A 14,357-nucleotide genomic window follows, 5' to 3' on the forward strand; every position below is an offset into this window, starting at 1 on the left:
TCGTATGTAGTTATTTCCTTTTCTATAGAATGGCATTCACTGACCAACTGACAATCCGTTATATTTTCTGCTAAATCCTTTAAAGCATCACAATATATCGCTTAGTTGGTATTTAACGGCCTTCACTGATGCTACCCTGCACTCCCATCTAGTTTCAGAAAGTGGTTTTAGCGATAACGATTTTACATGAGCATTTAAAATAGCCCACCTCTGACTTGAGCCGGCAAACAGAGTGTACAACCTTTGTAGCATACCAAAAAAATATTTTGCTTGGACACAAGACGATGCTGCATCTCCTAGGATGAGATTCCAACTATGACTCCCACAAGGTAAAAAATAAGCAAGTGGATTAATTTCAAGAATACGTTTTTGGACACCACTTTTTTCACCACGCATATTGGCACCATTATCATATCCTTGGCCTCTGCAGTTTTGCAATGATATACCTAACTGTTCTAATTCTGTGGTTATACATATAAGAACGTAAAATTTAAAGATATTTACGGTACAGTAACGACTTTGTAACTCATATTGTAAGTAAAATAATTCCAAGGTGATAAGAGTTGACGAACGAAATGAAACACGGGGATTCCCCGAGATATAGAATAGCATAACATTAACTGTCTCGACTCCCGAGCTGACCCGAATGCTATACGATTAAAAAACAGATCTTCAAGTATTTTGAGGCAAGATATTCAAGTACTATCAATTACACTGTTAGAAATTTCTATTGTAATTTTGCAACAAATGCGTTGGAAGTACACTGCCAAGACATTATTGTAAAATTAAAGCTGTTTTAGTAATTTTAATGGAATTAGTTAAGTAACTAACTTTATTTTAATTTACCGCTATGTTATAACCTGAATAATTAATTAAGAATCAAAATAAAAAGTTTTAAAAAATCTATATTTTTTTAAATTTGCTTGGGTTGTGTAGCGCGAGGCCCTTGCAAGAGCGAGGCCCCGGGCGATTGCCCTGTTCGCCACCCCCTAAGGCCGCCTCTGTCTTTTTATATTTATTGGGTCGACGTTTGGCCGCTATCTCACCTGATGGTAAGTGATGAAGCGACCTACGATGGAGCACGTCTGCCCATGAGCAACCTATTCACTCGGGCTTTGTAGATACCCAGATTATATTATACGCATCAGGAAACACAGACTCCGGCAGGTTGATTAAATGAAGGCGTGTTTCATTATTGGCCCCATCATGCCTTACTATAAATAAATATTAGCAACAAAATACTCTAATTAATGTATTGCCTGACTAGTACTTCTGCAAAAATATTTAGTTTTAATTCCACTATGAAGTAGGTAGTGCCTGTGGTATCCTATGGTGATAAAGTTTGATACTGAAAAAGGGGATTTAAAACACAAACCAATTGACTCTCATAAATAAATATTAAGGCCTGCCCTCTATGTAGCAGCTGTTTTATGAATCTTTCTAAATAATTCACTCACATACCGGCAGATGGCACTATAATACATTGCCGAACAATCGAACTACATTTCGTTACACGATGGCAACACTGACTTACAACTAGCGCCCTCTACCAGTCAATAAAGAAAACTCTCCTTTTGTCTCGTTCAATCCAATATGGCGGCAAACGGTGTATGAGAGGTGCGGAATGTTTTGATTCGGAACGTACAATAAAAAAAAATTGTATGGAAAAAAAACTCATAACGAATCGCGAAAAAAAAATACGCAATGGCCGGTGAATTAACGTGGTACTCGTGTTGTTAATATTAAATAATCGATCTCGAAGTTAATTGTGTTAAAAGTATTGTGTTATTGAATTGAATATTATTTTATTTTTGATGTAGCATTTGCGGTCGCTAATGTGTTCGTTTGCAATAATATGTGATAGATTACACGCTAGATATGTCTACCGAGCCTGATAAAACTACGGGATGCCCGATAGACTGTGATAATAGTGTTAATTCTGCATTAGGAGAGTCTGTGAACAAAGTTAGTGTGCTATGTGATGTTGAGGAGAAAAAGAAAAGTGGACGCTCAGTGCGTTTTCCAGATGAGGATCTAATAGTTACGGAGTACTTTGAACCTGAAAACCCTTGGCAAAATGGTAAGACAACCTCTTTACTCGTCATCCATTAGAAAAACACGACTGAATTACTTTGATCATATTTACACACAATATTAGGTATTAAAACTCGGTAAAGGATCTTTATAACGTGTTCAGTATTATAAACTTATAATTCATACGTTTTTTTTACATAATTAATTAGTATTTATTTAGTTTTCAAACTGATAATCAGGTTATTATAGATAATTATGTACAAGTAGGCAAACTAGATAGGCACTGATAAAATCTCTACTATTGAAGTTATTTTCATTACATTTGTAGTTTATTTTGTCATATAAGTTATCATTGGAATCAGCTGTTTTGGTCTAAAGACCATAATTTTGTATTAAAAAAGGTTTAACTTTACCTTTTTGGTTGTTTGTTTTGGTCAAATGTAGTAATGGGAATTTAACCCCTTTCCTCACGTCTGATTGATCTGATATTTGGTACACACTCTTAATCTTGATGACCATACAATATAAGCCCATTAAAACAGTTTAACATAAATTAAAATGATGTATTACTTATTATTAATTTACTGTTTCATTGTTTCTTTATAAGCCTGAAGCCTCTTGTACTATTCTAAACTATAAGATAACTATTAAAACATTTTATAATGAAAAATACTTTATCTACCTATGTCAAATTAACCATCAATGAAATAAATCACACACAACCTCACACCTTTTATCCCCAAAGGGGTAGGCAGTTGTGCAACTGCACATTCGTACACCCAATAGGGGGTGAGCCTTTTACCATACGTTGGGATCAATGAAATTATTAGAACTTATTATTACTGTATGTAATACCCAGTACACAGAATCTGTTGGTATACCTTTCATAAATAAATACATCAGAAACTTATCAGACACTAGCTATAATCACACAGTTTCACCACAGCTCGGTTCCTATTGACCGTAGCATAATGTTTTATAGCCTACAGCCTTCTTTGACAAATGTACTTTCCAATGCAGGGAGAATTTTTCAAATCGGACCAGTAGTTCCAGAGATTAGCACATTTGCACAAAACAAACAAAGTATTCAGCTTTGTTAATATCAAGTACCTGTAAATTATGAAAACACACACACTCCCTTAGCCCCCTTGAATTAGCTTCTACTCCTTTCTGCCAAACCTCTGTATTAGATTTCCAACTTCATTATCTTCATATAAAGTTTAAAATCCTTTGAACAACAATGTCCAATTGGAGTTGTATCATCTACTGGCCATTCCACTTATGCATACAGAATACTTTAAAACCACTTTTACATGTCTCAATTATTCATTGTTTAAGTATCAAAGAAATTAGATGATTTGTAAACTTATTATTTATTATGAGTCATATTACTTCTCAGTCTTAAGGGTGCTTTTTCAACAGCAATGTGCTATGCTATGTTGCTTTGGATGTGTTTGGCTTCCACCAATCATATTTATTAGTACACATAGCTTAGCACTGGTGGAAATGGACTCAGCTAAGCTATGAGTTTTATTTTGAAATTAATGGAAATCTTAACATCTTGTATATGAGACACAATAGAAAACTCATTGTGGCTCCTGTAGATTTTCCCTCTTGGCTTACTACGAGTTAATAACCAAAAATAATTAAATAACAATGAAATTATTGTATATTTCTTGTTAATAGGTTACATATAAACTTACACCTTAACATCCTAAATTATATTAGAAGGAATAACGTAAAATAAATAAAATAAATTATAATAGAACAGAAAGCAAATATAATAATGTCTGTCTGTCGGTCAGTCCTTTAGTTGTTCTATTTGCTCGTTCCAAAGTGTAGATTCCTATGTAGAAGAACAAACAAGAAACTCCATAGGTTACTCTTTTTGTTGTTCTGTCAAAACCTTAAGATGTAATCCAGATGTTTAGTAATAATTTCCATTTTCAACCTATTTATTTACAAAAAATGTGAATCAAAACACCAGATAATGACTCCAAAGTAACCTTTGAATTACATTTAGTACCTAACCTTTCATTATTAAGAATATAAATAACAATATGTGTTTGTTTATCTGTGTTTTGCGTCTTAACAGAGCATTTTTTATGTCTGTAGTTAATCAAAGTCAAAATTATTTATTTTGAATATACCAGGGTGCACTTTTGTAAATATCACTACATAGTATAAAACAAAGTCGCTTTCTCTGTCCCTATGTCCCTTTGTACGCTTAAATCTTTAAAACTACGCAAAATATTTTGATGCAGGTTTTTTAATAAATAGAGTGATTCAAGAGGAAAGTTTAATGTATTATACATGCATAACATATCACCATTGCACCCATGCGAAGCTGGGGCATGTCGCTAGTTACAATATAAAAAATCAAACAAAATGTCTGTCTGTTGGTCAATCCTCTAGTTGCTCTATTTGCCCCTTCCAAAGTGTAGATTCCTATGGAGAAGAATGAGCTAGAAACTCCATAGGTTACTCTTTTTCAATCAGATTCACAATACAATACTTGGTGACATTGTTTTGTTGGTTCAATTATCTGAGAACAATGTGATATGTCTGGAGTAAAGAGGCTAGAGAGTGACACAGGCTTAAATTCTTTGAAACCTTGTTCAAAGCTGGATGTAACAACTAGTATTGTTTTTAAAACTCCTTGAATGAAAACTCAAGTGTTTTTACACTGAGTAGTTAGTTACTTTGAAATTCTATATTCATAAACAATATAAAATACTGCATATACGAATAATTTCTCGAGAATAGTGAGTGAAGTTCCCTAAGTAAAGCAGTATCCTCCGACCAAGCGAGGTGATTGTGTCTGGCGGGCTTTCCGCCCAACTGTTGTTCGTTGGGATTTTTTATCCATGTTTATTTGCATGTAAACTTCATATGAACGATGTAGGGTTTATGACGTCGTCCGTTGATTTGCTCGTCGATCGTCTATGTGCGACTTCTGTCATCTGTCACTTGTCATGTGTCGCCACAAGATAATACAAAGTCCTCATGTTGTATAGTTCTCAGTTCGTCTGAGAGCAAAACGCTTAAAAACTGCTGAACAGTTTTTGATTAGATTTTTGCTTAAGAACATTATAATGCATAAGCCTTTATGCTGCAACATATTCATTAAAAAAATAATAAACAAGAAAGTAATAGGGATGATGACGGGGTATGAAACTTAAAAATCTATTTAGTCCGTCAGTTAGGTAATGAAATAATATTAGATACGATTTCTTTTTATTTTGTCATATAAGGTAACAATACTTAGATAAAAGGAATCAAACTTTTGGAGTGGGATCAAATACGTAATCAAATACGTAAATTACTACGTATAAAATGTGTCTAAAAACGACGTCACGCGATATTTTAAGAAATTAAAAAAAATACGTGTCTATTATTTTTAACCGACTTCCCGAAAAGGAGGAGGTTCTCATAAAATAATCTACAAGACGGTCATTAAAATAAAAATTAATCATCAATATCTTATCCAATTTAGAACGAAATGATGAATAATTGTTTTCAGAAAAGTACCTACATATCAATTTTCAGTTTACATTCTGTTGTTTGCCCCTACCTAAAAGTTTGTTGAGGAAGGTCGTAGGTCGTTGTCGTATTGTCACGGCTTTTATCCCCGAATAGGTAGGTAGATATGCACATTACGGCACGTAATGCCGCTGTACAATGTACACTCCCTTTTCACAATTTGTGTTAAAAGTCCCATGTAATAGGGGGTGAGCCTATTGCCATATACTGGACACAATTCTAGACACTGCGCTACTCCGGAGCTGCGGACTACCTAGCGGGTTTACCGGCTCGAAAAGCGGAGTAGAAGCCGGGTGTGTTTTAGTCAGTAAGAGTCTGATACTCCCTCTCGCCTGGTTCAAGGCGGAAGTCATTGGATGATTTGGCAAAAGACTCCGTGCTAATACCGAAAAATTTTCGAACAACCGAAAAAAGCCCAGCATTACTTTGCCCCACCCGGGAATCGAACCCTTGTATGTATGTAAATAAAACAACGAATGTCGTAATCGTTATGAAATAAAAAATATATTATGGGTCACGGTTAAGGTAAGGTAAATGCTATGTTTGTTTAATTTAATTGAATTTACCTACTTCCCTATTATTGTAATACATAATAGTTATGTACATAACTAATAAGGATATTGATAATCAAAACAAATTAATAAATAAAATTATATTTTCTGTTAAACCCCCTTTTTAGGGTTCCGTAGCCAAATGGCAAAAAACGGAACCCTTATAGATTCGTCATCTACTTGCTGTTACGGAACCCTTCATGAGCGAGTCCGACTCGCACTTGGCCGGTTTTTTTTATGACATCAGGGGAATCATTCAAAAGGCGCCTAGCTTTTTTGGGAGAAAAGCTTAGGGAGTGTGGGATTTTTACCTTACTTATACCACCATGGTGGCCGGCCTCAGCACCTACCTATAAGGGACACCGAGTCCTTTAGTTAGGCCTGCTCCATGCATACTTCTACTCCGGGTGTCGGGAATCGCGCGACGATCTCCGGCCACCGTAAAAGTCTTCGGATGGCGAGCAAGGGTAACAGGCCGCCCGACCAGAACCAGAACCGTGCGAACGAAGCGTAGCGTTTAGCGTGCGCTTCAAAGAGCCATCAGACCAACACAGATGGGGTCTAGTAGGACTGATGCCTGTTTCGTAGCTGCGGACTACGGCGGGGCTCCAGTTTGCAGGAGTAGGAACTGCTTTTTGAGGGGGCAAAATCATTCAATGACTTCTCGCGCCTTGGACGAGGCGAGAGGGAGTGTCAGACTCTGACTAAACATCACCCCCTTCCCATTCCTGCTTTTCGAACCGGAACTCCGGTCAACCCACTAGGTAGTCCGCAGCTCCGAATAATTTTCAGTCTACTTTATCGATTTTCGACTTCATTGCTTACCATGATAATACCAGTAACTAATAATGATTCATAAATTAAATTTTATTTAACTACATTGTACATTAACTTAACTAGCCAACTAGTAAATCATGTGATTCCATTGCGTGTTTTAATTATCTAGGTCATGAGCTATCCTAATAGCTAAATTGCATTGAATTCCGTTCAGCCGTTGTTGTGTTCGAATCTAATAAACGATAGCGTTTAATTATTACAATAAGTAGGCGCTTGTGGTACATGGTAGGTGTGGTTATTTAGAGTATTTGGTGAGGTAAAGTGTGGGAGAGCCATGCAGGGTCGGCTCGACCGGAGTGATACCACGGCCTCACAGAAAACCGACGTGAAACAACGCTTGCATTGTGTAAGTGAGGTTACCAGAGGCACACACCCTTTCCAATTCCCCGGTTCCCCAACAACCTTAAAATCTCCAAAGGCCGGCGAGGCGATGCACTTAAAACGCTTCTGGTGTTTCGGGTGTCCAAGGGTGGCGGCGATTGCTTATCACCAGATGATCCGTCTCCTCTTTTACCGACTTATATCATAAAAAAAGCGGTTGAAACAAAAAGCAAGCGTTGTCTCACGCTGGTTTTCAAAATTCCGATACTCCTATGAATAAAATGGTAAACCGAAATGTACCTTACGTACCTAATATCTTTATCTATTGTTAATAGAGATTACAAAAATGTTGTGCGCGTGTGTTTGTTGTATCAGTACGAACAGCTGACAGGCATATCAAGGTTCCTTCATGAGCTTGTTATTATATGAGCGTGATATCAAGCTACAATAGTATTTAGGGGGTTTCTTTTGAAGGGGAGAAATCATCCAATGACTATGATAATTTTATTTTAATGCCCATCTTGTAGATTGTTTTAAAATATTAGATACGTATTTTTTATTTTACGTGTCGTAATGAGCACCTCTCCTACCCCTTCGGGGATAAAAGGCGTGACGTTGCATAATAAATATTTTTTATTTTCTTACGGATACAAATACCTTCGAAGATATATCGATTTTAAATATCGCGGGACGTCACTTCTAAGTGCGTTTTATACGTAGAAATGACGTTATCCTCCCACTCCTAAACTTCGATTCGTTCACGAAAATACGTGTCCAATATTATCATTACCTAATTGACGGACTCAATTTTTAATTTTCATACCCCGTCATGATCCCTATTAAGTCTTTGACTGCCAATAGAAAACTGTTGAAGGCAAATCCTCCGCTAACGTCGGTCACCGGTGACCACCACGGCGTTCAATTTGTTAAACATTGTCCTATCCAATAAAAAATACTCAGAATAAGGACAGGAAGATTGTGATTATACAACAATGTGTAATGTGTATCTATTAAGACAGTGTAGTGTGTGTTATGATGATGTTAGGAATGCGGCAGTGGCAAGGTTGTCACTAATTCAGGAAAACCTGAATTACCCATGTCTTGAAGTCTAGATGCTAGATGTTTTGTTGGTAGAGTAGTCGTTAAACTATCTGTACAGTACTCTCAACGGATCTTGGCAGGTCTGAACTACGTGCAGAAGGCTGCGCAATAAGTCTTTTTTAGAACCAAATGGTGGCATGAGGCGAGGTGCGGGGGGCGGCGATCTAGGCTAGAGATTGACCATTTCTAAATACAATTGACCCTTTACACTTATTGCGCAGCCTTCTGCACGTAGTTCAGACCTGCCAAGATCCGTTGAGAGTACTGTAGTTTAGAGCAAGGGGTTTCGATTCCCAAAGGGGAATTGGGCTGCTGTCTTTTTGCGAAGTAGTCATGGTAGCTAAGGAGGAGGCGGGGCGCGTGAGGGAACGATACTTCTCACGCCCCAGTCGCGAAACGATCTCCGGTTACCGCAAGTGCGAGGATGGTTTGCCAGTATCAGAGGGCTTAGTACGAGTTTGTTTTTTGTTTAACGCGATTACGCGATTAACTAGTAAAGATTGACACTCCGATTGAGTTACAATTATTAAGAGTCTGACACTTCTTCTCGCCTTATCAAAGGAAGAAATTACCGGATGATTTCCCCTCTCAAAAAAGGTTCCTATTTGTCCAATCAATGTAGCTATCAAAACATTGAATGCTCAATAGTTCAACACATTATGTACAGGACAAATAAGACCTAAGGCTAAGACATTGGATGATTTGACCCCTTCAAAAAAAAGTATTGGTGCCACATGTGCAATGTGTGTTGAACAGATGAAAACCAGGAAAAACCGCGGTGCAGTGCTAATATGTATAAGAAAAAAAAAAAACAACTTAATGATCTCATTTAACTTAGTCATTCGTTGACTTCCTTTATCCTAAAACATATATTTTAGTCATACACTCTGACATCATTATGGATTCTAGCTATATTTATAAAAATCACATGTCCATTATAATCATCAGAGTCATGCTTCGGCACTAATGGGCTGGCGCGACCGAAGTGATACCACGGCCGAGCAGAAAACCGACGTGAAACAATGCTTGCGTTGTGTTTCGTGTTGTGTGATTGAGATTACCGGGGGTCCAATTACTCCCAATCTTCCCAATCCCTTTCCCAATCTTCCCAATCCCCGAATGCCTAACAACCCTTAAATTCCAAACTCCTAAAAGGCCGGTAACGCACTTGTAACGTTTTTGGTATTTCAAGTAATATTAATAAACCGGTAAACAAGACGGATCATTTGATGGTAAGCAATCGCCGCCGCCCATGGACATTTGAAATACCCAGAGGCGTTACAAGTGCGTTGCCGGCTTTTTTGGGGTTTTAGGAATTTAAGGGTTGTTGGAGAATCGGGGATTGGGAAGGGTGTTAATTGGGCCTACGGTAAACCGCATTCACGCAACGACACACAACGTAAGCGTTGTTTCACGTCAATTTTCTGTGAGGTCGTCACTCCGGTCGAGTCGGCCCATTCGTGCCTTAGGTATTTTAGTATGTCTTACGATAGTTATTACAAAGGTATGGTCTTGTATAGTATTGTGTAGCCGTATATATATGTTGCGAAGTATATAACTAATAGCGCTTCAGTGTAATATTTCAGAAGTCAGCATTGACAATGTAAACAGTGCAAGACTTGCAAAAAGTTTCTTTATTATGGTTGTATACTGATATGGACATGTACTTAACTGGTAAAGTGGTAATATGAAACTTAAATATTATCTTACTAACAAGTGTGAAAGTTTATATTTGTCTGTATGTTAACCACGTTCTAAACGACTAAAGGGAAGGAAGATGAAATTTGGAATAGAGGGTTTAGGATGAGTTTGTTTTACGTTTCCTAGTTATTCCTAGTTATTTATTAGTTTCTTAATTCATTGTTCACATAACATCAACAGCCTATAAGTAGCTACTGCTGAATGTATACCCACTTTTCACCATTTGTGTTATAATCTAAGTGCCATGTATGTGCCATGTAAGTGTCATGTTCTGTGACTCCCCTGGTGTTGCGGGTGTCCATGGGCGGCGCTAATCGCTTACTATCAAGTGACTCGTCTGATGGTTTGCCACCTATTCCATAAAAAAAAATTTAACAGGGGGTGAGCCATATTCCGGACACATTTCTAGACTCCGTGCTACTAGTTACTACTGAGCAATTTTCTAAGAAAAAAGCACAGCAAACCTACCCCGAGACTCCTTGCATAGCAGTCCGCACTTGCAAGCACTCGACCAACGGAACAGTCAAACTTGCATTGTTTTATGTGAAACATATACATAATATACCAACGCTATGTACTGAGATGTCTCGTCAATCAACGATTGGATTTATTTTAGACGTAGATCGCTTACGTATTATAAGAGTGTCGAACGCAATGGGCAATGGCCGATGCATTGTATATGTATATTTGGATGTTGTTTTTTATATGTATGTTGGTACTTACATTGTTTTTGTTATGTTACATACATAGGTACTTTGTCATGAGATTCAAGTCCTTTAATCACAGTCAATATAATTATTAAAAGTAGTAATAGTTCGGTAGCTTTTTTTTTTGACGAGGGAAAATCATCCAATGACTTCTTTCGTCTTGGGCGAGGCGAGAGGGAGTGTCAGACTCTTACTGACTAAAAACCACCCCGTTCCTTCTCCTGCTTTGAGCCGGAGCCCGGGTAACCTTTTACGTTGTCCGCAGCTCCGGTAGTTCCGTAGCCTGCAGTCAGGCAATCAAGCAGTATTTATCCCCCATGCCTCTAACCATAAGTATAGGGCGTGTCTATCCGGAGCAGCTGACTGCCCAGTGGGTTACCAGAATTCCCCTTCGAAAAGTACCTAGTTGTGGTTTTTAGTCAGTAAAAGTCTGACACTCCTCGCCTCCCCCAAAGCGGGAAAAGTCATAGGATTATTTTCCCGTCTCAAAAAAGGTGGTTTTCTATATAGAGAGTAAAAAACTCAATGTTTGGTGATGACTCTGACGATAAAATTATCAAAATTCACGTCAACCCCTTATACCTATGTACCTAATTTAGTTTTCTACTCTACTAGTCTAGATCAGGGTTAAATTGCATTTGGTTCATAATACTGGTTTTCATACAAAGCTTCGAATATCGTCGCGTCTTTCACCAAAAATGTGGCAGTTATGAGGTTCTTCCTTTTGCTGGTTGTAGAGGTCTGATAAACGCCGAATGCGCTCTCGTTTCGTTTTCGTTGAACGTAAAGCAAACTCGTACTAAGGGAACGGTTAGAATTAATTCGATGTTGAATTATAATTCACGTTGCCAGAACAATTTTTTGGCAAGTGTGTCGACTCGACTTGTGTTTTTTTTTTTTATAAAGAAGCTGAACTATGGCTTTAAATAAAATCAGCCTATACGTGTTTTTTTCTTGTTCTGCTTGTAGTATACGACGAATCCGGAGCTGCGGACTACCTCGCGGGTTTACCGGGCTCCGGTTCGAAAAGCAGGAGTAGGAACGGGGTGGTTTTTAGTTAGTAAGAGTCTGACACTCCCTCTCGCCTCACCTAAGGCGAGAGAAGTCATTGGATGATTTCCGCCCGTCAAAAAAAAAAAAGTAACTATACGACGAATAAATTGATGAACACATGGTTTTTGTTTCATAACTGTGTAGTCTCTTGATAGGCTAAACGCACTTCACTTGATTTACACACAACACACACACAACGTCACGCCTTTTATCCCCGAAAGGGTAGGCAGAGGTGCACATTACGGCACGTAATGCCGCTATGCAATGTACACCCACTTTTCACCATTTGTGTTATAAGTCCCATGTAATAGGGGGTGAGCCTATTACCATATCCCGGGCACAATTCCAGACTCCGTGCTACTACCGAGATTTTTTTCGTAAATCCGAAAAAAGCCCAATAATACTTTGCCCGACCCGGGAATCGAACCCGAGACCCCTTGTTCGGCAGTCGCACTTGCAACCACTCGACCAACGAGGCAGTCTTGATTTACTTAAATGAAATTATTTGCTAGAAACCGGGCAGTAGCGCTCTCTGATAAACCTGAACCTTTAAGATTGCTATCTTCAACTCTCCTGCCAATCATATAGACCATTGTCCTAGGTAGATAAACTACAGAGCATCACCTATTAGCTATAATTCTTTTTTTGAGGGGGGACTTCTTTGGTGAGGCGAAAGGAGTGTCAGAATCTAACTGACAAAATATCACCCCGTTCCTAATTTTGCTCTACGAGCCGTAGCCCATGGAATCCGTTAGGTCTTCCGCGGCTCCGTATCAGACATCAGCCCTACCAGGTCCCATCTATGGTGGTGTGATGGCTTTTTGAACGCGGGTCTGGTTCTGGTCGTGCAGCAAGCTATCCTTGTTCACCGTCCGCATACTCGTGCACCTACTACAATCCTACCTCTTTCGCTTCCATCACATTCATACATCTGCTCATATAGGTAATCATGACATACAATTTATATCAATATTATATGTTGTTTATACTATATTCATTCATAAACAAGATCATTATAATCAATAAATAACATATTTTATTATGTTTTATCGTTCTTATCGATATAAAATTAGATTGTAGTTAGTATATCGGATTGACAATTTTAGATGTCTATTTTTTAAAGTTATATTTTTGATATAATATTATTAAATGTAGGTTATTGAGAGGTTTAATGATTAATGATGGGATGATTAAGTGGGGAAGCGGTGGTGTGAAGATTTTATCGATATTTTTATGGAGAAGACTGGGCCTCCTGTAATCTCACTCTGTTAGTAGGTAGTCTCTTACAATAAGTGTAGGAGAGACATGGTTCGGCACGAACTGGCTGGCTCGACCGGCGTGATACCACGGGTTTACAGAAAACCAGCGTGAAACAACGATTGCGTTGTGTTTCATCATGTAAGTGAGTTTACCGGAAGCCCAATCGTCCCTCCCTTATTACTAGTTCTCAAATTGACTGAACTATTGTCGCGGTGGTTCGATTCCCGCAACGAGCAGCTCTTTGCGATCCACAAATTGTTGTTTCGGGTTTGGGTGTCATGTGTATGTGAAATTGTATGTTTGGAAATGCATCCATGCACACGACACTTTAAAAAAATACTCCTCTCCGTCCACAGACCCGCATCGTACGCATCGCACGCAACGGATTTTAGTTTGTCTTGTATAGAAACTAGATACGCATACGCATCGTACGCACCGCATCATCAGCAATGCCTACATGCGATGCGTACTGCTGACGTCATACTGAATGCGTACGATGCGGGCCTGTGGACGCTTACCTGAAAATCCACAATCTTTAGTCCAATTCCCTTGTCGTGTTTGAGAACAATCACTATGGCCTGTGTCCGTTCCGTGCCAAGTGGACGATTGACTGTGGAAACAAAAACATTGGAAAATACCGGGTTTGTATCATATCTCTATTTTTAGATTTACATTATGAGATTCTGCCTTCTTGCTTTTGTACGTGCGTTCTGGTGTTTCTTCGCTTTAATTTTGGGATTTTTTACACTCAGACCCAGAACAACGGGAGTTTAACTGCCACACTCAGAGTCATTTAATGGTTACTTAAGCCAGTCCTTAGCAACTATCGTTACTAAAGAATAGTTTATGTTTATGCGGACTGCCGCACTCAGAGACATTTAATGATTACTTAGTGTGGGAAAGCTACAGAAAACTGACGTGAAACAACGCTTGCTTTGTGTTTCGTTGTGTGAGCAAGGTTACCAGAGGCCCAACTACCCCCTTTCTGCTGGCTGCTAAACATATATTGCCTTTGCCATAAAAAAACAAGATCAAATCGTAAAAAAAATACCAACAAGAAAATTGATAATTATAATAACGCTTACTTCACTCGATCCAGTATTAGACGGCCTAATACGAATTTGTTTTACGTTTAACACGATCGAAACATTACGGTGTTCGGCTATCTGATTGGTTGGTTCATTCGACCCGACCGAATCAGTACGAAACGAGAGCGCGTTCGGCGCTCTGATTGGCCGGCTCGAATAAA

At 38.5% G+C, this 14,357-nt stretch overlaps 1 protein-coding gene across 3 annotated transcripts in view; it reads left to right on the forward strand.

The window, feature by feature from the left end:
- The first annotated feature begins 1,577 nt into the window (after positions 1-1,577).
- The window catches only part of LOC118280965 (uncharacterized), a 55,741-nt gene continuing 42,961 nt past the window's right edge, over positions 1,578-14,357 (forward strand). For all 3 annotated transcript variants that reach the window (XM_050701002.1, XM_050701003.1, XM_050701004.1), the window contains exon 1: positions 1,578-2,080. In XM_050701002.1, coding sequence (XP_050556959.1) covers positions 1,879-2,080 — 202 coding nt within the window. In that variant the 5' untranslated portion in view covers positions 1,578-1,878. The remainder of the gene's footprint in view (positions 2,081-14,357) is intronic.

This window comes from Spodoptera frugiperda, chromosome 19, assembly GCF_023101765.2.
Source record: "Spodoptera frugiperda isolate SF20-4 chromosome 19, AGI-APGP_CSIRO_Sfru_2.0, whole genome shotgun sequence".
Classification (NCBI taxonomy): domain Eukaryota; kingdom Metazoa; phylum Arthropoda; class Insecta; order Lepidoptera; family Noctuidae; genus Spodoptera; species Spodoptera frugiperda.